Genomic DNA, 26,672 nt, shown 5'->3' on the forward strand with positions numbered 1-26,672 from the left:
TGTGCGTGTGTTTGAGCGTGTTCTTGTGTTGTGGGTATGCGTTATTGTGTTGGCTTTGTGTGTGTGTTGTGTATTCATGTGCATGTTGTGTGTCCAGGCCTGCCTGCACTCTGAAGGGCACATGGATGATGGACTCAGCCTGCAGCGCTGTCAGCACGAGGAGTCGCGAGCGGCGCGCATCATCCGCAACACCACATTCCTCTTCAAGAATTTCATCAGGTGCACCAGTATCACCTGCCCACGCTACACCTGTACACCTTGAGGCCACCACTGAGCGCAACGGGGGTCAACTTCAGGAATAGTCGCACACAACATGAGAGTTTATTATATTGAATGACTTCAACACGTAAACTTTCGTAATATGAGTGAATAACGGCTTGCTAACGGTCAGAGCTGCTAAAGTATGTAGCACTGATCACATCCAATCTCAAGGACAGGCGGAGCTTGAAGGACCCGTTTAAGATGACACAGATTAAGACTGACACGTGAACATTCCAGTCTTGGCTGACTTCCTGTGCTCTTCCTCTTCTGGTGTCCTTCACCAGGGGTCTGGACAGCCTGGGGGGGACAGGAACACCGAGGTGGCCCTGCCGTTTGAGGAGGTGGTGCAGACGCTGAAGGACCTGATCGAGTACTTCCAGCAGCCCCACGCTGAGCTGGAGCACGAGGAGAAGCAGATGCAGCTGCGCTCGCTGATCAAGCGACAGAACCTGTTCAAAGATGAGGTGAGGTGCCGGAGGGACTGACGGACACGGCGCTCTGTAGTCACGGGAACAGGGATCTGAGGCGCTTTGTAGAGCAGGAGAGATACCTCCGGCGAAGCTCTGTTACTTAAACGAGAGATCGAAGAAACGTCTTGTCCCCTATTGGAACGGTTGCTACTCATTTGTTACAGCAGCAAGCCTGCCAGAGGCTCCTACTGGAAACCATGAATTCATGTTTACTGGCTAATTTTCATTCCACATTCTCTGGAAGGTTGATAGTACAAAATGACTGAATTAATGAAAAAGTGAGTGTATAGGGTATTTAAAAACGTGTTTTTGTAATGAATATGTTGGTTGTGTCTGTTCCAGGGCATGCTGGCCCTCCTGTTGAAGTGCATTGACCGTCTCAACCTGTACAACAGCGCCGCCGAATTCGGCGAGGTGGCTGGGGAGGAGGGCGGGGCGGTGTGGAAGGAGATTCTCAACCTGCTTTACAAACTACTGGGTAACATCCTTCAAAACGTCTTCATTCATTCATTCAATCATTCATTCATTCATTCATATAGTCTCTCACTGAAATGGAGGCACACACAAACAGCATCTGCCTTTCTCCACGGGGGAGTGGGTGTGAAGGTGGCGATGGGGGGCAGGGGCAGGGGGTTACCACAGGAACATGAAGTGACCTCCTGTATGTGTGTATGTGTTATGTATGTGGCCCTTCTTCTTCTAAGGAGCTATAAACAGCCAGATTCATGTTCAACCCATAGAAATGTCACTAGCAGAGAACCAGATGTGATCACAAGCAGTGACATTGGCCTGTCTTTTGTGGTCCCTCCAGACTCTCAGCAGGGAAAGACATGACCTCTCAGTGTTTGTCATTCTGTTTCACTTCTCTGGCTCATTTTAAGAACTTTGCCTCAGCTGACCTTGACTTCCAACATATTCCTCATGGCTCAACACACACACACCTACACCCTACTGAGTACACCCCAGACTCCTGCCCTTCTAACCCAACACAGTAGGTCACCCTGCAGAATGCCAAGGCAGTCTGGCAAGAGAACAGAATGAGTCTGGCAGGTAATTTTCCGTCTGACCTCAAGTTGGTTAGTTGCAAACCCACCAGCCTGTTAACCACTCTCATTCTCATCCTTCGAGGGATGTCTCTATCCCAGGTTCCCCCTCTCAGGCCCCTCCTCTCTCGTCCGGTCAGTTTCACATTCAGACGGGGGAACACTCGTGTCTTAGTTTCAAAGAGCACATGCACTCTGTAAGTGTGGCTGTTGATGGATGGATCTGCTGAGAGGTTTGTATTAGCAGAGAGATTAGACGGCATCAGTATTCCTCTGGGCCTGAAGCGCTGTTAAACGACTTCAAAGGGATTAATCAGTCTTGTGGTCCCTGACACTAATGGTGAAGAGTGATTGGCTGAGGTGATGAGAGGGCAACACAATGTCACACCAGTCAGTGACAGACATGACACAGCCTCAGAAAACACACTCCCCTCCTCTCCATCTCTCTGCCTGATACCTCTCAGCCTTTCAATAATGATGTGGTCATTTAGCAGACGCTCTCACCCAAAGCGACCGGCATTTGAACCTTTGACCCCTTGATTTGCTGTCAATTGCAGTTGATTGGAATAAAAAATGTACTAAAGGACATTGGTAAACGCCTTCTTTCTGTCTGTTCATTCCCCCTCCAGCTTCTCTGATCTGTGGAAACAGGAACAACTGCACCCAGTTCTCTCGTAATCTGGACTGGCTGGTCAGCAAGCTAGAGAGGCTGGAATCCTCCTCAGGTAAACCCTGCAACTCATATACGTCAGTGAACACCAACATATACCAATATACAGCAATATATACCAATAACCAAAACCATATAGCAATATACAGCAATATATACCAATAACCAGTATACCAATTCCATTAACTTGATGTGGCGTCGTAATGTCGGCAGGAATTTTGGAGGTGCTCCACTGCATCCTGATTGAAAGCCCTGAAGCCCTGAACATCATCCAGAAGGCACACATCAAGTCCATCATCTCCCTGCTGTACAAACACGGACGCAACCACAAGGTAAAGAAGAATATCTGGTGATGTTAATGTCACCCTTCTTACCACTACAAACACAAACTCCATGCAGACCATTCTAAACCCACTCTCCATTCTGAACAACACATTCTAAACATTCCAAACCCTGTCAGTGACATGGCTACTGCAGTATCCAGAAGTGTGTGTCTGAGCCTAGTCTTCCCTCTGGAACATGGAAGCTATTCATACACAGGCCTGGCAGGGGGATTGCCATTGTTTGCCTGACACCAATGCTTAAATCCGCCACCACTGCAACACCAAGGTCAAGCTGGCAAGTATCTCCCCCTAGTTAGCTTCATAAACAATTCAACACCACAACAATAAATGTGAATCTGTTGGAGTCTGGCCTGTCAGCACCCTCCAGCAATGACAACAAGCCGCAGGTTGCTCTCTGAGGACGTGAAGGGTTTGAGGCATTGCGTACGTGTTTTACATGCACTGTATCGTGTCAGACTCGGACAATATTTGCGTCTGGGGGCTGGTGGGTCATGCAGGGCCACTCTCGTAAACAGCAGGTGTTGAGCCATGCGTGGGGGAGGATTCCTTGGGCCTTGTAAACTGTAGGCCCGCATGCTGCTGTGTGGCTCCCTGTGCTTGTCTCTTCCTGCTGCTGCTAATGAGAATCACAAGCCTCTCACTCATCTCTTTCTCTCTCTCTCTCTCTCTCTCTCTCTCTCTCTCTCTCTGATTCTCTCTTTCTCCCTCCTTCCATCCCCCTCTTTCTCATTCTAATAATAATAATAATACAAATATGAATAATTACTCTATTGTTTCTCTCACACATTCTCTTTGTGTCTGGGGGGGGGGGGATTTATAACAGAAAATAATCGTGTTTTTAACATGAGAATGTCTCAATATAGTATCAAATGTTTCTCTCTGTCTCTCCGTCTCCAACAGATCTTGGACGTCCTGTGTTCACTGTGTGTCTGTAACGGAGTGGCAGTGAGAGCCAATCAGAACCTCATCTGTGACCACCTGCTTCCTAAAAGGGACCTGCTCCTCCAAACACGATTGATCAATGACGTCCAGAGGTAACAGTTTTGCCTTGCGCTTTGATATCTGTAATCACAGGGTTACATCATAACAGCGTAACTTGTACGCGATTCTTAATGTTACGTTCTTTTTTGACGCCTCTTTGATGTTGTTATGGGGGGGGGGGCGAAAATACAAATATGATTGCTTTCATGCATGTATTATATAACAACCCACAATAGAAAAAAGGGTCCTGTGTTCAGTCTACCTCCAGCTCTCACCTGTACATCTGTTCCCTGTCTGCAGTATGAGGCCAAACATCTTCCTGGGGGTGGCCGAGGGCTCGGCCCAGTATAAGAAGTGGTACTACGAGCTGATGATCGACCAGGTGGACCACTTTGTGACCAACGAGCCGTCCCACCTGCGTGTGGGCTGGGCCAGCACCAAGGGCTACGCCCCCTACCCTGGAGGAGGCGAGGGCTGGGGAGGGAACGGGGTCGGGGATGACCTCTACTCCTACAGCTTTGATGGACTCCACCTCTGGTCAGGTACGCTAGGATTTGTGGTTCAGTCAGATCACCTCACCTGTCTTGTAGAATTTGTCGTGTAAGTGTGTTTTTTTCATGATTTCTGGGGAGGTTTTTAAAAGATCTGAAGGGCTTTGCCTGGAAACATTTGGGGAATGGTTGCACACTGAAAGATAAGTTATATATCATTACAAAAACATCACAGATGACTTCCCCTGCAGCCTCACCCTATCAGCCTCTGTCCCTTCACAGCCTTTTCTGTCCTTGTCAACTCCCTCCTCCCTCCCTTCCTCACAGTCACATTGCCCCACATTTCTAGACATCCCTTGTGACTTTGAGCAGCCTGCAAAAGCTGTTTATTCTGTATGCCCTTTCCTCCTCTCTCTCTCCTCTGTTCACCCTCTCTACTCTCCCCTCCTCCCTCTCTCCTCTGTTAACCCTCTCTACTCTCCCCTCCTCTCTCTCCTCTGTTAACCCTCTCTCCTCTCCCCTCTGTTAACCCTCTCTACTCTCCCCTCCTCCCTCTCTCCACTGTTCACCCTCTGTACTCTCCTCTCCTCCCTTGCCATTTCTCCTCTCCACCCACTCCCCTTATCCTCTCTTCCTCTTCTCCCCCCTTCCCCTCTCCCCCCCTCCCACCCACCCTTCCTCCCTCTCCTCCCCTCTCCTCCTCCCCTCTCCTCCTCCCAGGCCGTATCTACAGGGCTGTGGCCTCCATTAACCAGCACCTGCTGAACTCAGATGATGTAGTGAGCTGCTGTCTGGATCTGGGCGCCCCCAGCATGTCCTTCAGGATCAACGGTCAGCCCGTCCAGGGCATGTTCGAGGACTTCAACACGGACGGCTTCTTCTTCCCTGTGGTCAGCTTCTCTGCAGGGGTCAAGTGAGTAACTGTTGTTGATGGTCTGGTGGCCCTTGCAGCGGTGTTGGATATTACGGGAATTAATTGAGCTGAAATTTGATTTATGTGGCCTCGTTTTTTAGCTGCTAATGTATTCATGGAAAAGCGTTTTTACTGTTTTACAAAATAGGATACAGACAATTTGACATGTACGGTAAGTAGTTTTCGATTTTCAGTGTAATGATGTTTCAAAGATTAATAAAGGGACTCTGAGAATCTCATCAAGTGGGCGTACTGCATTTATAGGAGTCACAAAAAGTCTGTAATCACTAAAAGTACTTTGTACCTGATTCTCTTGCTTCCTGGTTCCTCCCAGGGTCCGTTTCCTGTTGGGTGGTCGTCATGGAGATTTCAAGTTCCTGCCTCCCGCGGGCTACTCCCCATGCTACGAGGCTCTGCTGCCCAAGGAGAAGATGCGTGTGGAGCCTGTGAAGGAGTACAAGAGGGACCATGAGGGCGTGCGAGACCTGCTGGGCACCACCATGCTCCTCTCCCAGGCCTCCTACATCCCCACGCCTGTGGACACCACACAGGTGAGGACAGCTGGAGACCCCTCCCTCCCTCCCTCCCTCACTCACTCACTCACTCGCTCACTACTTCACTCACACAATTGGGCGGTTGTCTAAAACGTGTAAACCCAGAAGCTGATTTCCCACTGTTGTTGTGGAGATGGCGTCTGTCACAGCCTATTCTCCTGGCACGTGTTCCTGTGCTGCCTGTCCAGAACCACCTGTCCTGTCTCTCTCCCTGCAGACTGCCCTCCCTCCTCACCTGGACCATGTCCGGGACAAGCTGGCTGAGAACATCCATGAGCTGTGGGGGATGAACAAGATCGAGCTGGGCTGGGCCTATGGCAAGGTGGGCTCAGTTGCTTCACCCAGTAAAGTACACGGTGCTTATGTACTGTACATCATAGAGGTGTTAGTGGTATTTCCGTCTCTTTCTCTGCCCCTCCCTCCACCTCACTCATTCTCCTTCCTTCTCTTGCTCCCTCCCCCCCCCTCTCTCTGGCTCCTCTCTCTCTTTTTCTCTCCCCTTACTCTCTCTCTCTATTTCTCTCTGCCTCTCCCTTTTCTTTCTTTCTCTGTCTCTATCGCTCCCCCCCTCTCTCTCCCCGTCTCTCTTTCTCTCCACCGCTCAGCACTGCGGTCCAGACCAGGCAGTTAGGATGCAGAGCACATGCAGCTCTCTGTACTGTAGCTGTTATCACACATTCATTTTCCAGAGAGCCCGCCGAAACACAAACGTCGTTTGACAAACTTAACGAGCAGCTCGCCTTCCAAGAGCATGACAGACAAATTAATTACGGGTGTGAGAAGCCCTATTACTCAGGAGGCTCAGAGCTTATCATTCATTAAGGACAATATTTAATTTTGTTATAACGAGACCTCATTAGCTCAAAGTGACATTGGGCCTAACCTGGGATGAGACTTGATGCAGGTGCCAGCTACTTGGCAGGGATATGCTTACATTTATCATCCATAAGGTCTTGCTCTATGTGTCTTCTGTGTCTCCACTGTAACCTGTAGGTCTACTACTCTGCTTTGTTAAAAACAAACAACTCCCTATCACAAAAGCTTGGTTGTAAGCTTCGGCCATTATCTGCGTTTAGACATTCACACACTTAGCTACCGGCTATGCCAGTAGGACTGAGCACACCCAGTAAATCTTGGCTTTGTTTTTTATACCCCTTAGACAATTTATTCTGGGAAAGATTATCAGCAACATTTCAATAAAACAGCTACACGGTTTGAAAAATACATTTCATTAATGCAGAAAATATGTTTTCAGCCAATACCTGTCATCCTAAGCTGAATCACTTAATTTCCCACCCTGTTTGTGATGGATGTGTTTTGGGAAGGGGCCGTACGTTTTAAGACAGTGATCTATGTCCTGGTGACAGTTGCTGCATTCTAACACACCACTTCTTCCAAGTGAGAAACCGTGAAAAAGAAGAAAAAAGTATTCTCAAATCTAATTTAAACATCGTTTATCATTTTCATAATATTTACCTATCGCTACACAATTAGAAGTGTACTTAAAATGTACGGATTTTGTTCATTCACACCTTTATTGACCACATTAATGTAAGCACCTTTTGTACATATACTAAATTTATGAAATTAGACTTTAAGGAGGATCTTTTTCTTTTGGGCTCGTCTGACTGCAGGTTCGGGATGACAACAAGAGGCAGCACCCGTGCCTGGTGGACTTCACCAAGCTACCAGAGACCGAGCGCAACTACAACCTGCAGATGTCCAGCGAAACTCTGAAGTGAGCCGGCGGTTACCTCCTCACCAGGCACCCTCATTACTCATTCATTACAAGCAGCAGGATCCCTGTCTGGAGATTACACAAGTCCAGTTTGGGCTGAGACTAAAGCAGCATTTCTAATGAGTTCGATTTCTCGAGAGAATCCCACCGAATATTGATTTACGCCGTCGTGAGCCTGTGAGACCGTTTCAGCCTGCATGTTTCTCTTCCACCTTAGGGCTTCTCACTTTCAAAGCCAATTTCATCCACCTGTCTAAATTAATACTTAACATCTCTCTATTACTGTAGAGGCTAGACAGCAGGAAGATACATGATGGACACTGGCTGCTGTGTTTTGTGTAATTGTATTGATTTACTGTGATGTGAAGAAGGCTCAGTTCAGAAAGCAGCACTCACATCACATGAACAGTAAAATGACTGGCAGTGTGGTGGAACATGTAGGATTCATGTCATAGTCTAGGCCTGGGCACTGATCCATGACTTAATTTCCTACTCTCCCTCTCCCTCTCTTTCCTTTCCCTCTCTCTGTCTGTCTCCCCCCTCCTCTTCCCCCTCCTCCTCCTCAGAACCCTGTTAGCACTAGGGTGCCATGTCGCCCAGGTGAACGTTAACGCAGAAGAGGATTTAAAGAAAATCAAACTTCCCAAAGAGTGAGCCTCTTCAGCTTAAAGTTCCTCCATCACTTTAGCCATACATACAGTACCTGAGACATTTCTCTTTTGGAGCTTTTCCACTGTATGGTACCGATTCAAATCGCCTTTTTTTTTCTCTTACGTTGCGCAAATTTGCTAGTCTACTAGTAATACTAGTAATATCTGCAATAATAAACAAACCTATCAAGTCGAGTTGAGCCGGTAAAATGCAGTGTGGAAAATCACAATTAGTAGTCTGTATGACACTAGCTAGCTGTTCTCACTACGACAGTTGCTGTCCTGTTTGTTGCAGCTACGTAATGTCAAACGGTTACAAGCCAACGCCTTTGGAGCTTTCTGACGTGAAGCTGACCGCCGGACAGGAGGTTCTGGTAGACAAGCTGGCCGAGAACGCTCACAACGTGTGGGCCAAGGATAGAATCAAACAAGGATGGACCTACGGTATCCAGCAGGTAACCAGTCACCTTCGAACACACCCCTACCGAATGTACAGTAACATGGTTTTATTCTATAAGAGAGTGGATTCAACTGTTGATCATGAGATCTGTGTTCATAAGAACAATCCCTCCTAATGAGACGGTGGCTATTGAGGTGTGTGAACTGGCCGGTTCTGTGTGGTGTGTGCAGGACGTGAAGAGCAGGCGTAACCCTCGCCTGGTGCCCTACGCTCTGCTGGACGAGCGGACAAAGAAGTCCAACAGAGACAGTCTGAGGGAGGCCATCCGAACCCTGGTGGGGTACGGGTACGACATCGACCCCCCGGACCAGGAGGGTGAGACACACACACACACACACACACTGTACAGTACACACAGACATCCACACACTCATACTATATATCCACACACAGATACTGGTGGGGTGCGGGTCAAGTCACCGACCGACATTCACACACACACACACACACACATGCAGTTCACGTGTTGATGTTGTTTCCCCCCCCAGCCTGTCACACGCTGGACCAGTACAGCGTGGAGACGGTCCGCTTTTTCCGCGTGGAGCAGACGTACGCCGTGAAGACGGGGAAGTGGTACTTTGAGTTTGAGGCCCTGACGGGAGGAGACATGCGTGTGGGCTGGGCCCGGCCCGGCTGCAGACCCGACGTGGAGCTGGGAATCGACGACCAGGCATACGTCTTCGATGGATACAGGGTAAAAAAAGCTCCCGCCGCTTGTATTTTAGTGTCGTCGTGGGTTTGAATGCACTGTGAACTGCTGTGAATCACAATCTCTTCTGTTGTAACTGTGTTGATGGTTCGGGGTTCTGTAGTAATGTCGGTGGTTCCCTCAGGGTCGTCGCATGCATGCAGGGAGTGGGTTCTTCGGCATGAGCTGGAACCAAGGCGATGTGGTGGGCTGCATGATCAACATGGAGGACAAGTCCATGATCTTCACCCTCAACGGAGAGCTGCTCATCACCAACACGGGCTCCGAGCTCTGCTTCACCGACTTCGAGACAGAGGACGGTATGTTTTAGGGGTTGGAATCTTTTGGTACGTGACGATTCGATTTGAATCGATTCTTGGGTCACGATTCAATAAAAAAATCGATTAACGATTTTTCAGAGAAAAAATAAAAAATATATAAAAAAATATATGAAAATAAAAATGAAACATAATAAAAAAGTGAATTGATCTGAATGGCTAGTATGTTGGCTTTGGTCAGTTATACACCAGGCTTCTCCCCTGCCAGGTGTCCTATGGTAGAGGTTACTCCGTGACAGTGTATATGCCGAGCTGCCAGTCACAGAGATACATTAAGTGTTAGCTGAGCCTCGGTCCAGATTGTCCGATCTGGGTCATTGCTTCCATACCTGGTGATCTTTGACATCTACGATCTCTAACTTGCAACCTGTGACCCTCCCCCCCTCCCCTTAGGGTTTATACCAGTGTGCAGTATGGCCATGGCACAGATCGGCCGCATGAACTTGGGGAAAGACGCCAGCACCCTCAAGTACTACACTATGTGGGGACTGCAGGAGGGATTCGAACCGTTCGCTGTCAACATGAAGCGCGATGTCACCATGTGGTTCAGCAAGCGTCTGCCCACCTTCGTTAACATCCCCGTGGACCACAACCATATCGAGGTGAGGCCAGCTCTGCAGCTAGCTAGGTCAGCCTTCTCGAGACCCGGAAAGTATTTGGGTTACTTAATGAACATATTTGAAGATAAAGTTATAATTAACCTAGATAAACAAAGTCTTACATGGCTATTCATAAGGTCAAAGACATGGCTATTCATAAGGTCATTCAAATCCTCACCAAGTCTCCTCGATTGGATAAAATAAATGTATACAAAAAGCCAGTATGGTTGCTATCTGAATACAAAGGGTCATACATGGTGGACAGTTGGTTTGTTGGGAGTTGCTAGGTGCAGGTAGGGATGATTTAGATGTCAGGTTATGAGAGCTAGTTTTTCGGGTGGTAATCTTTTGGTACCTCACAATACCATTCAAATCAATTCTTGGGGTCACGAATCGATAAAAAAAATTGATTCATGAATTATTTCCCTCCAATTAATGACAATACAATTAATAAAATGTAATTACATTACAAAAAAAAAAATCATTTTTTCCGTTTTTTTTCCCCACCCCTACTGGTTTTATTCCCCGGCTGCTTGTGACCCTCCAGGTGACGAGGATTGACGGGACAGTGGACAGCCCCCCATGTCTCAAGGTGACCCACAAGACGTTTGGGACCCAGAACAGCAACAATGACATGATATACTGCAGGCTGAGCATGCCCGTGGACTTCCGTGCCATCAATGTGCCCCTCGACGAGTCCCAGAAACTCAGGTGTGAATCTCTGCTGTGTCACATTGAAATGAGTGTTAGTGTGTTGGTGTTCCATATTTTAGTGCTTTGAGCCACACATCATGAAATATGTGTAGATATTGTTTTGGGGTAAAGGTGTCCTCTTACATTGGCTGAATTTCCTAAATGTCACACAGTCAACCTCCAAAAGAAGATGAACCGGTTAACTATGGAAGCATCACAAAGGTAAGAGAAATATTTGAACAAATGCCCCTGTATTCATCAAATTGATGCACCTCCTGTAAATACGTTTGGTCTGGTTGTGTGGTTATATTTTTGGATATGTTTATAGTATCCTGTGTGTGTATGTGTAGATATTTACAGTATCGTTACAGGACTTGTATGGAACTTGTGTGGAATGTTGTTTATTACAGTACTACCACTTGGTGAGAGTGTTTGCTGGCCAGGATCCTGCGTCAGTGTGGGTCGGCTGGGTTACCCCTGACTACCATTACCATAGCAAACACTTCAACCTCAACAAGACCCGCACAGTCACCGTTACCCTGGGAGACGAGAGGGGGAGGGTCCACGAGAGGCGAGTTCCCCTGTTTTGTCCTGATGGATAGCTATTGGCAGCTTTACAACAAACACAACACTGTCTATAAGAGCAGCAGTGAATCATGAGCTCAATGGGGAAATAGTGTTAGACTATTTGATACGTTCGTATTATCTGAATCATCCTTATACTGTTAATTTGTCGCTTTAGACAAAAGCATCTGCTAACTAAATGAAATGTGTAAATCATGTTAAAAATAACTATATATACAGGGTGTTGACATTCATCTTTTGGGCCACTTGTCCTTCGGGCAAGTTAGACATATTTTTTACACAAAACCTGAATGTACTTGTCCAAAACAAAAACAATTTGCTCATGTAGAAAAAGTATAGACAGATAGCAAATTGATGAATGTTATTTTATAACTGATTGGGCTTGTTTCGTACAAACTTGACTTGAAGTCACTGTAACATTGACATCTTGACAGGCAGGCATATGTGTCTTGTCTAAAAGCTATCTTGTTCCTCTCCTCTCCAGCATCCAGCGGAGTAACTGCTACATGGTGTGTGGCGGCGACCTCACCGGCACCTCTGGACGCTCCAGCCAGGACCTGGAGATTGGCTGTCTGATCGACCTATCAACCGGTTTAGTCTCGTTTACAGCCAATGGCGTGGAGCTAGAGACCGTCTACCAGGTACACTCTTAACTTGACGCATCACCAGACCATCCTTTTCCCCCTGCTAACTCTCTTTAGAAGCCATACCAAGTTGGAACTCACAATGCCGGATCTGGTTTGGAGAATCCAGTGTTGCTAATTGAGATGCAGGCAGAATGGATAAATCAATATGGTCTCCAGAGCTTAGATCAGCCCTCGACTCATCTCAGACATCTTCCACAGCTACGGGTGGAACTGGTGCGAGTTCTCCCTAAGAAGGGGGCCCAGCCCCTCTCTCTCTCTCTCTCTCTCTCTCTCTCTCTCTCTCTCTCTCTCTCTCTGTCTCTCTCTCTCTCTCTCTCTCTCTCTCTCTGTCTCTCTCTCTCTCTCTCTCTCTCTGTCTCTCTCTCTGTCTCTCTGTCTCTCTGTCTCTCTGTCTCTCTCTCTGTCTCTCTGTCTCTGTCTCTCTCTCTCTGCCTCTCTCTCTCTCTGTCTCTCTCTCTCTCTCTCTGCCTCTGAAGTGTATTGGCCTCTTAAAGGATAGTCCCTCTGAGGGCTCTTACCCTGATGAAAAGATTTTTACTCCTCCCTGCGTCAGAACCCTGGCCCTGCCTCTCCCTGGCTGGCATTGATGCACAAGCTGACAGGCATCAGAGAGGCATTTAAAACACCTCACAATCCATTCTGTCTGACTGCAGACCGGACCTCGTAGCACCCTGACTGCTGTCATTTGCTCAGAGCCACATGGACAGGGAGATGTGCTGGCTGTCTCGGTGCCTGAGCTGCATAGAGAGTGATGATTGATTGGTCGTGTCTGGCCTGCTGCCCCTCTGAGAAATCACCAACTTTCTCTAGCAGCTCTCTCACTGCAAACTCATTTTATTGACCAGGTAATGTTTGTAGAGTCAGCGGCAGGGCTGGCGTTGTTGACGTTGTGCGTTTCTGTGTCCAGGTGGAGCCGAATACCAAGCTCTTCCCAGCTGTGTTTGTCAGACCCACCAGTGCCAACCTCTTCCAGTTTGAGTTCGTCAAAATCAAGGTTCGTTGTTTAACCACTCTTCATCTATTTGCAGTGCTGATACAACGAAAACAAGTTATGTACCATCCTACCAAAGGGTAACTGTCGCAATCGGCGCAGCTTCTAAATCCCCAACATTTTCACCTCAACCCTGATGAGTTAGTAAACCAAGCTAGTTCCGCGATGACCTCATCTGAGCTGTGCCCCGTGCCTCTGTCTGTGTCCAGGACGCCATGCCCTTGTCGTCGGCCATCTTTAAGAGCGAGCTTAGGAACCCGGTGCCCCAGTGCCCCCCTCGGCTGGACGTCCAGACCATCGTGGCGGTGCTGTGGAGCCGCATGCCCAACACCTTCCTCACGGTGGACACGGCCCGGGTCAGCGAGCGACACGGCTGGGTGGTCCAGTGTCTGGAGCCCCTGCAGATGCTGGCCGTCCACATCCCGGAGGAGAACAGGTGTGTGTGTGTGTCTGTTTGTGTGTGTGTATGAGGGGTACTGTTCACATCCCAGACGAGAACAGATTCCCAACTTGTCCATTCTATATCTCTTTCTTCCCCTCTCTCTCTTCCCCTCTCTCTCTCTCTTCCTCTCTTTCTCTCTCTCTCTCTCTCTCTCTCTCTCTCTCTCTCTCTCTCTCTCTCTCTCTCTCTCTCTCTCTCTCTCTCTCTCTCTCTCTCTCTCTCTCTCTCTCTCTCTCTCTCTCAGATGTCTGGATATTATGGAGCTGTCTGAACTGGAGGACCTGAGGACGTTCCACCACCACACCCTGAAGCTGTACTGTGCCCTCTGCGCCCTGGGCAACACCCGCGTGGCACACGCCCTCTGCAGCCACCTGGACCAATCACAGCTCCTCTACACCATCGACAACCAATACCTGTCTGGCATGCTGCGAGAAGGCTTCTATGACGTGCTCATCAGGTGAGTGTTACATGACACACCGAGATGTGGTGATGATGATGATGATGATGATGATGCTGAGAGCACAGTACAACAGTAACAGCTCCTTCTCCCGAGCACGGCACACAGTGACCATCGTATCTCTTCCCGTCTTGCAGCATCCACCTGGAGACGGCCAAGGACTCGCGCCTCATGATGAACAACGAGTTCATCATCCCCGTCACGGACGAGACCCGCTCCATCAAGCTCTTCCCGGACGAGTCCAAGCGTCACTCTCTCCCCGGCGTGGGCCTCAGCACCTCCCTCAAACCCCGGCTGAACTTCACCCCGCCCTGCTTCATCACCATCAAGCGCCAGCAGCTCCTCCACAGCCCCCAGATCCCGCTGGGCGCGCTCAAGGAGAAGGCCATCAGCATGCTGACGGAGGCCGTGCAGGGCGGGGGCCCCCACATCAGAGACCCTGTAGGGGGCAGCGTGGAGTACCAGTTCGTCCCCATCCTGAAGCTCATCGGGACCCTGCTGATCATGGGGGTCCTGACCAGCGAGGAGGTGGGCCGCATCCTCCTGCTGATCGACCCCGTGGTGTTCGGGGAGCCGGCGGAGGAGGTGGCGGCGGCGGAGGAGGGGGCCGCGGGCGTGGCCAAGGAGGAGGTGAGCAGTAACGAGGAGAAGGCCGTGGAGGCGGGGGAGGAGGAGGTGAAGGAGGCCAAGCCCCCCATGAACGGACTGCTGGGGAAGACGCTGCCAGAGTCGGTGAAACGACAGGTAGGGGGAGAGAAAGAGAAACACACATTCACACGCTCACACATGAATAGTATACACACGCACACGTGTATACACACAGACACGCGCCTCACACGTGACCTCTGTGTGCGTCCCGTGCGCCCTGCAGATGTGCGACCTGCTGCACTACTTCTGCGACTGCGAGCTGAAGCAGCGGATCGAGGCCATCGTCTCCTTCTCCGACCACTTTGTCTCCAAGCTGCAGTTCAACCAGAAGTTCCGCTACAACGAGCTGATGCTGGCCCTCAACATGTCGGCCGCCGTCACCGCCAAGAAGACCAAGGAGTTCCGCTCGCCTCCACAGGAACAGGTGCGGTGCATGCTGGGACACGGGGCTCGTCTGTGGGGCTCGTCTCGATTGCCCTCTCCGGGGGCAGAACCTGAGCTCCTCTGACTCCCGCACACCACCACCACCTTTCATACACACTGCCTGTAAAATAGAAATGAAAAGTCCAGGTCAGTTTCTTCACACAAATAATAATATACTAATAATAAAATCTAAAACTAGACATTCGATGGCGTGGGTAGGTGTTGTGTATACTGAGGAGCCCTAGTATTAAAACACCCCATCGTCATGGTAAGGTGGTGTTCTGTATGCACCCTAATGAAGCACAATCCTGTGTAACTTACAAAATAAGCCATGCAACAACTGCAGTCCCTGGAATAAACAAGATCCAAAGTTCCTGACTGGTGTGATCTCCCAAAATACCAGGGTTCTGTGGGAGTGTGAAGCCGTCTGGTGCACTCCTAAATCACATGGTCAGACAGATGCCTGTGGCGTCTTTTCACCCCTCTGACCAAAATATCCCTCTGAGCAGGTTCTCTTTCTCACAGCATATGTTGGACTAATCTCTTGCAAACAACCCCACCCCCCTCCCCCCGGTTGCCCCCAGGGTCAACCCTGTCCTCTCTGATTCACCCTCAGTCCTTACTGGGTGCGGGTTGGTCCACAGTAACGCTGCTGACCTTAGGAAACCTTTACATATATGGAAGTAGACATGAGTATTTACACTGGATGCTTTGTTCGTTAGGCAGAGGGCTTGACGCAGGGCATCGACAGAGAACAGGAAGTGCAGCATCCACTTCCTCTTCTCAGAGATCAGCGCTGCCCTGTGCTGCTCTGTGTTGCCTGGCCTTGGTGTATTCCCACTACACTTCTCCCCAAACCCCTGCGTTTCATCAGACTTCCTCAAGAAGCCCACTCAGAACTGGGCAGCAGTGGGCTGCTTATCTGCCTAGCTGGAACACGTTTACGCTCATGGAACAGTCCACTTTCACGCTCAGCCCTGTTTTGTGCTCAGTCTACATCAGCTTGTGTTGGTGTTCATCCTAAACACCGTGTTTGGGAAAGCCTCCAGCCTGTTGGTGGTGAGTTATCTCCTCCTATAACAGCATCTTTATAACAGTCCAGAGGGAGGGAAATGGAAGTATCCAGAACACCCTCATCAGCAGTGATCAAACACGCTATCTGAGCAGCACACGGGTGTACCCTCCAGCACCACAGACATCTAAAGTGGATCTGCTGGTGGGGGCAACGCAGAATAATGATGCTGCCAAGCCCGAAGGCCTCAACTGACGGTTTTGATTCTCATGTACTCTCTCTCACTCTCTGTCTCTCCATCACACACACTTACTCTCTCTTGCTCTCTGTGCCTCTGTCTGATTTAAGATCTCTCTCCTTCCCATCCATCTCCTTACCCTCCCTCTCTCCATCCCCATCCACCTCCCCAACTCCCTCCTTCCACCTCCCCACCTCCCCCCCTCCTCCCCATCCATCTAACCACCTCCCTCCCTCCCTCCCTCCCTCCCTCCCTCCCTCCCTCCCTCCCTCCCTCCCTCCCTCCCTCCCTCCCTCCCTCCCTCCCTCCCTCCCTCCCTCCCTCCCTCCCTCCCTCCCTCCCTCCCTCCCTCCCTCCCTCCCTCCCTCCCTCCCTCCCTCCCTCCGGTGCAGATCAACATCCTGTTGAACTTCAGTGCTGGGGAGGACTGCCCCTGTCCTGAGGACATCCAAGAAGAACTCTCCTCCTTCCACAACGAGCTGCGTCTGCACTGCGGTACACACACACTCCGCACACTCCACACACACACTACTCACACACTATCCACACACATGCTACACACACACACTCCCTGCCTCCACCCAGACCTATTCCCACAGCTCATGTCTGCTTGGCCTCTGAAAAAAAACATTGTTGTGTGTCTACTTGAACGCGTGTGTGTGTGTGTGTGTGCAGGCATCCCAATGGAGGAGGAAGAGGAGGAGCAGGACACGTCTATCAAGGGCCGCCTGCTGGCCCTGCTGTACAAGATCAAAGGCCGGCCTCAGAAGGCAGAGGAGGATCACCCAGAGGAGGAAGCCCCTCCCAGTACGACTCACGCTCGCACCACTGCCTGATAACCCGGCCAATCACAATCATGCATTACCAAGGAGACAAAGATAACGGGGGAGTGGGGGTCGAACCTGCGACAGCTTAGCTACAACTGTCACACAATACTGCTCTAGCTACAGGTGTTACGCAATTATACTGCTCTAGCTACAGGTATTGTCCTCCTCAGTGAATGGATACTCGTTAACTCACAGATCGGGCAGTGAGCTCAAGACGTCTCACATCACCCAGCCAGTGCTGCGGTGGACGTCGAAGCCGATCTTGACCCGTACGTACGTAAAGTTCCCCAATAAAAACTCTCAGAGAACCCCAGGATGTTATCTAACGTGCGCAGACCTTGTTTCCTCGTCTTACAAGTTTAGCATTCAGTATTGACTTGCTAGCGGACCAAAACTAAGTGGCGAGCCCTCAGGGGAGAGCAGTAATGTACCCACATCTGCTGATGGTGAAGGAACAGATTGGCCAGTTTTCCCTGAGGTTGCTGTTTGTTCTCCAACTTCAGTGTGAGTTTGAAGGGCAATTAAAAGTGACATGTACTCTGTAACCCACACTGGGACGATCTATCGGTCCACTTTTAGAAGGAAATTAAAAGCGTCTTGATACCTACTCAAGAAGAGTCATTAATGGGAAACACTTAAGATTCTGATCAGGCACCTGCTCCGCTGCCTAATGAGGACCCTAACGAGAAGTTGGAGATGAGAATGAAGGAGTCCTGTCCCTCTAGGTAGTCTGTCTGTTAGACCACAGAGAGGCCTGGCTGATGTGTCTGTAGAGAGTTCTGCAACAGGCAGCTATTATTTACTGCAGAGGAGGAGGAGGGAGGAAGAGGAGGGAGGAAAAAACAACTGAACGCAGCCGTGATGGAGTCTGTCCACTGCTCGTAAATCTACTAAGCGCAAGCACACACACACACACACTACAGTACACGCACATAAACACAAATGTGCATTCAAGCTAAACTCTTGTATATATGCACATACCCACATGCCTACACACACACACGCACAGTAATGAGAATGCATTATAGTTTGCATTTGACATATTTAATAGAGCTACCCTTTAAATATGCTTCACTTAAGAGGGCTGCATTGTAATAGGTCTTCATTTTCAGCACTAGTATAACCGTAATCTAATGCCACATAATGTCTCCTCGTCCATCTTAGTCTCTGTAAATGTGTTGTGTGAGTGTGTGTGTGTGTGTGCTGTTTGTAGTGTGCTTAGGAGCTCAAGGGAGCTCAATGGGTTGTGTTGTATATGTCAACTTTGACATGTGAGATCAAATTAAATCACATTATAAGCTACAACTACATAAGCAATAAACGGGTCACAGTGTGTGAGTGTGTGTGTGTGTGTGAGTGAGAGAGAACATGTGTGTGTATTGATTTTTCCTGAGGACATACTGTAATATAAAACCGACAAACTGCTTAGTCAGCTGACTGCAAACACAACCCCATCACTCTCCTGACTCTGGAGGCAAAACAACATCTCTTTTTCCTCGTCACTCGTGTCCCGGTAAATTCCCTTACCGTGTTACGATATTGTCTTGTTCAGTGCAGGAGATAGAGACAACAGGTGCAGTTACACCTCTTGTCAGAAAAGACTTGCTTCTACAAAAACATTTCTGTTGAAGGGTTGTGCTCCGTTCCGTTGTGCCTTGAGGCCGTCGTTATCACGGACAGACGGTTTATCGATCGTGTTTGTGGTCGTTCATCACTAGCCGACTGCAGGTCTACTGGCATGCATGCAGAACTGTGCAATACAACGCAACAGAAAAGAATAGAAGAGAATACAGTAGAACACCTGGAATGAAAGTAGCCCAACTGTCTTGCATGACTTTTCACCAGTCTTAAGCCCCTCGCTACAACAAGCAACACCACTAACCTTGCTAATCTCACAGTTACATCCCTGTGGACGAGTCAGCGCAAAACCCAGAACCTTGTGTGTGTGTGTGTGTGTGTGTGTGTGTGTGTGTGTGTGCGTGCAGCCAACCTGAAGGAGCTGATCTCCCAGACCATGGCCAGCTGGGCGCAGGAGTGCATGATCCAGGATCCGCAGCTGGTCAGGAAGATGTTCAGCCTGCTGCGGCGCCAGTACGACGGCATCGGGGAGCTGCTCCGAGCGCTCAGGAAGAGCTACACCATCTCTGCAGCGTCCATCCAGGACGCCATCAACCTGCTGGCGTCCCTGGGCCAGATCCGCTCTCTGCTGTCGGTGCGCATGGGCAAGGTGGAGGAGAAGCTCATGATCGACGGCCTGGGGTGAGAGAGAACGTGTTTGTGTCGCGTTCAGTTCGGACGGAGCATATTTCTTTCAAGGATTGCCAAGTTTATTTCGCTTTTGTAACGAGCACAGTTGCAATCGGAATTCTGTTCATCTGTGTTCATGTGTTATGTTCAAGCAGCACCCTAACTTGATGTGAATCTTGGTTGTTCGTAGGGATATTATGAACAACAAGGTGTTCTACCAGCACCCTAACCTGATGCGTGTGCTGGGCATGCACGAGACGGTCATGGAGGTTATGGTCAATGTTCTGGGGGGAGACAAGTCTCAGGTATGTATACAGTTTTATCCAAAAGCATGCACACGGGGGATTTGAACCCGCAATCTCTTAGTCTGTGAAATTCTATACCACTGAGTTAGACCCAGGTGTGAGTCATATAAGGCTGGCGTTTCCAGCATCCAATGAATCCTTTATTTATAGGACATCTGAAAAAAAAGTGGGCAGCAGAAAAAAAAGCTTATTAGCCTTTATTATTGTGCCATATGGCCCTGTTTATGAGGGGGCGTGGTGAGTGATGGGGGAGAGAGGTGTGTGTGTGAGGCGTGTGTGTGTACGAGAGGTAATGAGAGGGCAGGAGGTGGTAAGAGAGAACTGGGGGGGGGGACGGGGGATGGGGCGAGGGCTCCCATGCCAGGCCTTTTTGGGCTATCCTCTGAGAGGGGGGTGTGATTTAGCACCAGTCTCCGTGCCAACCCTGAACTGGACCCATGTCGGGGGAACCCCAGCCAGTCTGACGGACTGGACGCTGGCCCTCCAGCCTGCAGCAATCTCACCACGTAGTCAGTTACAGAAATTCCTGCCTTGTTGGCTGCTATGTGATCTGTCCGGTTCTCCTTACAGGGCCTGATAGAAGCTTTGTCAGCATGGCCTGTATGTGTGTAAGAGTCAGGTTTTCTGTCCTTACTGAGTGACTGGTAATATTTACAGTCACGGGTTATGTCAGAATATCTCATGATGTTGCTCAACTTAAGATGCAATTTTAGCTTAATATCCTAATAGTTTCACTGGCGGGCCATCCGCCGTGCGGTCCTTCAACGCTGCATTGAACCTGCTGCTCAAACGCAGTGAACAAACGTAGGTGACACCTGACTGTGGTCTCTCCTCCGCCCTCCGCAGGAAATAGCCTTCCCCAAGATGGTGGCCAGCTGCTGTCGCTTCCTGTGCTACTTCTGTCGGATCAGCCGTCAGAACCAGAAGGCCATGTTCGACCACCTCAGCTACCTGCTGGAGAACAGCAGCGTCGGCCTGGGTGGGTCACAGAGATGTGGTGGAGGCGTCACGGGTCACCGCTCACCAGGGTCTTGGCTAAGTCAGGTCAGATCGAGGATAGTTGTGTTTCAGTTGCAGGTCATCAACCATCCATGTTAGGGATGTATTGTTTCCAGCACAATAGAGAGAGAGACACAGAGAGACACAAAAAGAAAGAGAGACAGAGAGAGAGACACAGAGAGACACAAAGAGAGAGAGAGACAGAGAGAGACACAGAGAGAGACAGAGAGACAGAGAGAGAGACAGAGAGAGAGGGAGGGAGAGGGAGCTGTGAAAGGAGGGAAGTTAAAGCTGAATGAGAAGAGGGTGGACAGACTGGAGGGTGACACACACCCCCCCTCTCAGTGGTGGGAGGGGATGAAGGAGAGACCAAGAGAGGGAGATTCTGATGTTCTTTTAGAATTCAGGGCATGGATCGATGAGTCACTGGGATTAGGACTGTGAGGCACAGCAGAGTGAACGAGGAGATTTCCCACCCACAGCACACCTTGCTCACCCACAGCACACCTCGCTCACCCACAGCAAACCTCGCTCACCCACAGCACACCTCGCTCACCCACAGCACACCTCGCTCACCCACAGCACACCTTGCTCACCCACAGCACACCTCGCTCACCCACAGCACACCTCGCTCACCCACAGCACACCTCGCTCACCCACAGCACACTTCGCTCACCCACAGCACACCTTGCTCACCCACAGCACACCTTGCTCACCCACAGCACACCTCGCTCACCCACAGCACACCTCGCTCACCCACAGCACACCTTGCTCACCCACAGCACACCTCGCTCACCCACAGCACACCTCGCTCACCCACAGCACACCTCGCTCACCCAAAGCACACCTCGCTCACCCACAGCACACCTCCCACCCAGGACCCCCAGAGGGGGACCCACATATAATGAAGCCTAGACCCTATCAATGCCAAACCTATATGCTCTCCTGATCAGCCCCAATGTTCCGCTGCTGCAGATTTAACATGGTCAAACGATGCCGTGTCAGCTTGCAGACGTTGGCCCGACTTTTTCATTAGGTTAATGCTCGCCTCCTGCATACTTTTACCCATCAACTCCCATGTCTGATAGAGAGGGACTGGGTCGATGATCCTGGATCTGGAAGTGAATCAGGATTGATCCGCGGGCCCGTGGATGTTGGCAGGATGGTTTAGGAGGGTGTAGTTCCTGGAGAGAGACTGCCATCTGCTGGGAGCAGGGGGAAACTGGGTAGAGGAATTGTGACTAAATGTTCTAATCTGTTAATTGTGTGTGTGTGTGTGTGGGCTTGCAGCCTCCCCAGCCATGAGGGGCTCCACTCCTCTGGACGTGGCTGCGTCCTCAGTGATGGACAACAATGGCCTGGCCCTGGAACTGGAGGAGCCTGACCTGGAGAAGGTAGGAAGGTCCCACCCCGCTTCAGCACCACCTGGTGGACACTCCAGGAACACGCTAGCTAGAGGGTGCTCTCAAGCCGTGGCAAGGCTGGGGGAGGATTTATAACAGGAGTGGGTATGTGTGTATCGTACGTGTGTATGTGTGTGTGTGTGTGTGTGTGTGTAGGTGGTGATGTACCTGGCAGGCTGTGGGCTGCAGAGCTGTGCCATGCTGGTTGCTAAGGGCTACCCTGACATCGGCTGGAACCCTATAGAAGGAGAGCGTTATCTGTCCTTCCTGCGGTTCGCTGTCTTCTCCAATGGTAGGCCTGGTTGCAGGGGGTTATAAAGACCTGGCATGACAAGGTTACATTTACATTAGATTGATTTAGGATGGTTCGAGTTAGGGCAGGTTATTGATTTATGATGTGTGCGTCTAGGTGAGAGTGTTGAGGAGAACTCAAACGTGGTGGTGAAGCTGCTGATTCGTCGGCCGGAGTGTTTTGGCCCCGCCCTTAGAGGAGAGGGAGGTAACGGCCTATTGGCTGCCATGCAGGAAGCCATCACCATCTCTGAGGACCCAACCCTGGACCTTCCCAGCACTGACTCAGGACTCGTCTCTGGGTAATCCCCCCCCCATATACATATGTATATGATACATATACATATGATAAATGACAGTGAGACACCAAAGAAGCCAGTCAGCCATGTGTTTCTACCTGGACCTTCATCCCTGTCTCCTCCCCAGGCCGGGTGAGGAGGAGGAGGAGGTGGCTCACATGGGCAATGCCATCATGTCCTTCTACTCTGCTCTGATTGACCTGCTGGGACGCTGCGCCCCAGAGATGCATGTGAGTCCACATCTCTTCACCTCTCTCCCTCCCTCTTTCCCTACCTCTTTCCCTCCCGCTTTCCCTCCCTCTCTCCCTCCCTCTTTCCCTCCCTCCCTCTTTCCCTCCCTCCCTCTTTCCCTCCCTCCCTCTTTCCCTCCCTCCCTCTTTCCCTCCCTCCCTCTTTCTCTCCCTCTTTCCCTCCCTCCCTCCCTCCCTCCCTCCCTCCCTCCCTCCCTCCCTCCCTCCCTCCCTCCCTCCCTCCCTCCCTCCCTCCCTCCCTCCCTCCCTCCCTCCCTCCCTCCCTCCCTCCCTCCCTCCCCCTCTCTCTGTAGCACTCTCTTCCTTGCATTCTCTCTCTCTTCCTCTCTCTCTGTCTCTTACTGTCTTACTCTTGTTCTCACTAACTCTGTGTCTCTCCCCCTCCCAGCTCATCAACAAGGGGAAAGGGGAGGCCCTGCGTATCCGGGCCATCCTGCGCTCCCTGGTGCCCACCTCCGACCTGGTGGGGATCATCAGCATTCCCCTCAAGATGCCCGTGGTCAACAAAGGTGTGGATTGCCTCTGCCGGCCGGCTTGAGAACCAGCCCTCAGTAGACCCACATACGACTGCTTATCCACCCAGGGTGAAACAGCGTAGAGAGGGCTGGGTAAATTATATTGATAGATGATGGGGTTTTTTGTGTTGGAGGTTTGCTCTTCTGCAAGTCATCCTTGGGCAGAGATGCTTGATGTGTTTAAGCTTAGAGGAGCTAAATAACACCATTGTACTCACAGCTTGTGGCCTCGTGAAGTAGATTTCTGCTCATTATTCTTTCTATGATACCATAGAAGAAGAAAAAACATTTCAGCCATGGATAAGGTCTTCCCTGTTTCAGTTTATGCCTAATGTACATTTGCATTTATTCATTTAGCCGACGCTTTTATCCAAAGTGAAAAAACAAATAAGTGCCAAAGGGAAGAACCATAAGAGCATGTAGTTAAACAAGTTACAATTAAACAACATGAACCTCAAAGAGTGTTCCTGTAGAAAAGCAAGCAACAGTAAAATATTTCACAGCGAGTACAATAATGTTATCAGTTACAACTAACCAACAAGAGCAACAAGTCTCTCAATAAGAGTCTTTGTGATCCTGGAGGAAACTAGCATCAGGTCCAGCAAATACAGTACCGTTGTACTCCCGGAACAAGTACGTCTTGAGCCTTTTCTTGAAGGTAGAGAGACAGTCTGTGTCCCTGATGGAGGTGGGGAGTTGATTCCACAATTGGGGGGTCAGACAGGAGAAGAGCTTGTGCTGGGACCGGGCACTCTTGAGCGGTGGGACCACCAGGCGGTTGTCAGAAGAAGACCCTAGGTGGCGGGTGGGGGTGTAAGGCTGCAGGAGAGACTTGATGTAGTCGGGTGCAGTCCTGTTCACCGCTCGGAAGGTCAGTACCAGGGTCTTGAATCTGAGGGGCCGTGAAGGGACATGAGGAGGGGGGTAATATTAATGTAGAAATGGATGTTTAGATATAAAATCAACTACACATACCGTCAGTGGAGTGACTCCCAAAATGATCAAAAATGAACTTTTCAGGGTCCAATCCAAATCCAATTAAGCTTTCTGGTTTGATTTTCCTCTTGACATACTTTAATGAGAAAACTCACGTTTCTTTACATGAGAGAACTTAATAGACTTTTTAGAACACACTCTCCCCCTTTAATCTATTGCTTCAAAATAAATTAACTTCTGAAGGTAATAAAATGTTCCTGGTTTGAGATGGTCCTTCCAGACGGTCTTTTTTTCATGTGGACGTGGACGATGAGAAAGGACTGGTGATGGTTGTGCAAAACATTCAAGTAGGAATGAAATCAAATTTCAAGTAAGTTTATCTCTTCTTCTGCTTGGCCTCCTCCTCCTGTCAGATGGTACAGTGACAGAACCAGACATGTCGGCCAGCTTCTGCCCGGACCACAAGGCCCCCATGGTGCTGTTCCTGGACCGTGTGTACGGCATCGAGGACCAGGCCTTCCTGCTGCACCTGCTGGAGGTGGGCTTCCTGCCTGACCTGAGGGCGTCTGCATCGCTGGACACGGTGAGTGACCGGGAGAGACTCCCCAGCTCCACACAGCACGACCCCATGCTGTCATAACGCCGTCGTAACGCCGTCATAACGCCGTCATAACGCTGTCATAACAGTGTCATAACGCTGTCATAACGCTGTCATAACAGTGTTGTAACGCTGTCTTAACGGTGCTTCAGACACTGCCCTGCACATGACGTCACATTACGTTTGACATTTTCGGAATTGTCTTAGTCATTTCATAATTTTCTTTATTTTAGTTTATGTAATTTTTCACATTTGATTCCTTATTGGGTTCTTAAACTCCTCCCAACACATACATGTCACCGTGCACGTCAACGCATGACCCACGTTCCGTCAGCCGCCCCTGACGCCGCCCCGCTGTTCTGCCCTCCGTCCACCAGGAGGTGCTGAGCACCACGGAGACCGCCCTGGCCATGAACCGCTACATTGGCTCGGCCATGCTGCCCCTGCTGACCAGGTGTGCTTCCCTGTTCGCCGGCACGGAGCACTTTGCGGCGCTGGTGGACTCCACCCTGCACACCATCTACCGGCTGTCCAAGGGCCGCTCGCTCACCAAGGCCCAGCGAGACTCCATCGAGGAGTGTCTGCTGGCCATCTGCTCGTAAGTCCTGCCGCTCCGGACTCTGTCCTCTGATTGGACCGAGCAGGTGACCTGTCGTCATCCGTCCGGAAGGGCGACCTTGGATCTACCGCTCGCTCTCTCGTGCCCTTGGCATGCAATACATTTTTCCAGGAACTGTGTGTGTACTCACAGTACCTGTGTGTGTGTGTGTATTAACAATACCAGTGAATGTGTGTATGTCTTAACAATACCAGTAAGTGTCTGTGTGTGTGTGTGTGTGTGTACTAACAGTAACAGTGTGTGTACTAACAGTAACAGTGTGTGTACTAACAGTAGCAGTGTGTGTACTAACAGCAGCAGTGTGTAACCTAACAGTAACAGTGTGTGTACTAACAGCAGCAGTGTGTGTACTAACAGTAGCAGTGTGTGTACTAACAGTAACAGTGTGTGTACTAACAGTAACAGTGTGTGTACTAACAGTAGCAGTGTGTGTACTAACAGTAGCAGTGTGTGTACTAACAGTAACAGTGTGTGTACTAACAGTAGCAGTGTGTGTACTAACAGTAGCAGTGTGTGTACTAACAGTAACAGTGTGTGTACTAACAGTAGCAGCTCTGCTCCCCAGACACCTGAGGCCCTCCATGATGCAGCAGCTGTTGAGACGTCTGGTGTTTGACGTGCCCTTACTTACCGAGTACTGCCAGATGCCCATCAGGGTGAGACACCAAACACTCTGCTTCTTCCTCTTTTAAGATGATTCTGTCACTGTCATGTAGTATCAGACGGTGGTAGTTATGTGTGACAGGAAAAAGCAGGAGAGAGACAGCAGGAAAAGTGTCCAGAAATGGGGCCCTGGGTCAGATTCGAACCCGGGCCGCTGCAGTGAGGGTTGGGAAAGGCAGCACATCCTAACTGGTGTTGTTGCTGTGTGTACAGCTGTTGACCAACCACTACGAGCAGAGCTGGAAGTACTACTGCCTGCCCTCGGGGCTGGGAAGCTACGGCATGGCGTCTGAGGAGGAGCTGCTGCTCACCAAGAAGCTCTTCTGGGGAATCTTCGACTCTCTCTCTCAGAAGGTACTGCCTCGAGTTGGATCAGTCTGAGT

At 50.0% G+C, this 26,672-nt stretch overlaps 1 protein-coding gene across 2 annotated transcripts in view; it reads left to right on the forward strand.

Moving 5' to 3' along the window:
- The first annotated feature begins 545 nt into the window (after window positions 1–545).
- ryr3 (ryanodine receptor 3) overlaps window positions 546–26,672 on the forward strand; it is a 51,149-nt gene continuing 25,022 nt past the window's right edge. Inside the window, exons 1-39 of one of the 2 annotated variants that reach the window (XM_084699407.1) lie at window positions 546–725; window positions 1,074–1,209; window positions 2,404–2,499; window positions 2,658–2,776; window positions 3,689–3,822; window positions 4,070–4,311; window positions 4,981–5,173; window positions 5,508–5,724; window positions 5,945–6,049; window positions 7,362–7,465; window positions 8,032–8,115; window positions 8,411–8,570; window positions 8,746–8,890; window positions 9,064–9,269; window positions 9,409–9,583; window positions 9,995–10,203; window positions 10,748–10,911; window positions 11,067–11,115; window positions 11,304–11,464; window positions 11,963–12,119; window positions 13,033–13,119; window positions 13,326–13,552; window positions 13,803–14,015; window positions 14,153–14,759; window positions 14,887–15,087; window positions 16,729–16,831; window positions 17,012–17,143; window positions 19,149–19,422; window positions 19,601–19,715; window positions 20,562–20,694; window positions 22,005–22,108; window positions 22,274–22,409; window positions 22,527–22,710; window positions 22,835–22,937; window positions 23,347–23,467; window positions 24,823–24,992; window positions 25,385–25,605; window positions 26,192–26,282; window positions 26,503–26,643. In XM_084699407.1, the coding sequence (XP_084555533.1) occupies window positions 678–725; window positions 1,074–1,209; window positions 2,404–2,499; window positions 2,658–2,776; window positions 3,689–3,822; window positions 4,070–4,311; window positions 4,981–5,173; window positions 5,508–5,724; window positions 5,945–6,049; window positions 7,362–7,465; window positions 8,032–8,115; window positions 8,411–8,570; window positions 8,746–8,890; window positions 9,064–9,269; window positions 9,409–9,583; window positions 9,995–10,203; window positions 10,748–10,911; window positions 11,067–11,115; window positions 11,304–11,464; window positions 11,963–12,119; window positions 13,033–13,119; window positions 13,326–13,552; window positions 13,803–14,015; window positions 14,153–14,759; window positions 14,887–15,087; window positions 16,729–16,831; window positions 17,012–17,143; window positions 19,149–19,422; window positions 19,601–19,715; window positions 20,562–20,694; window positions 22,005–22,108; window positions 22,274–22,409; window positions 22,527–22,710; window positions 22,835–22,937; window positions 23,347–23,467; window positions 24,823–24,992; window positions 25,385–25,605; window positions 26,192–26,282; window positions 26,503–26,643 (6,267 nt within the window). In that variant the 5' untranslated portion in view covers window positions 546–677. The remainder of the gene's footprint in view (window positions 726–1,073; window positions 1,210–2,403; window positions 2,500–2,657; window positions 2,777–3,688; window positions 3,823–4,069; window positions 4,312–4,980; window positions 5,174–5,507; window positions 5,725–5,944; window positions 6,050–7,361; window positions 7,466–8,031; window positions 8,116–8,410; window positions 8,571–8,745; window positions 8,891–9,063; window positions 9,270–9,408; window positions 9,584–9,994; window positions 10,204–10,747; window positions 10,912–11,066; window positions 11,116–11,303; window positions 11,465–11,962; window positions 12,120–13,032; window positions 13,120–13,325; window positions 13,553–13,802; window positions 14,016–14,152; window positions 14,760–14,886; window positions 15,088–16,728; window positions 16,832–17,011; window positions 17,144–19,148; window positions 19,423–19,600; window positions 19,716–20,561; window positions 20,695–22,004; window positions 22,109–22,273; window positions 22,410–22,526; window positions 22,711–22,834; window positions 22,938–23,346; window positions 23,468–24,822; window positions 24,993–25,384; window positions 25,606–26,191; window positions 26,283–26,502; window positions 26,644–26,672) is intronic. The other variant, XM_084699406.1, reaches the window with a different exon arrangement.

The sequence above is a fragment of the Hypomesus nipponensis genome, chromosome 6 (genome assembly GCF_054491055.1).
Source record: "Hypomesus nipponensis isolate SF chromosome 6, ASM5449105v1, whole genome shotgun sequence".
Lineage (NCBI taxonomy): Eukaryota > Metazoa > Chordata > Actinopteri > Osmeriformes > Osmeridae > Hypomesus > Hypomesus nipponensis.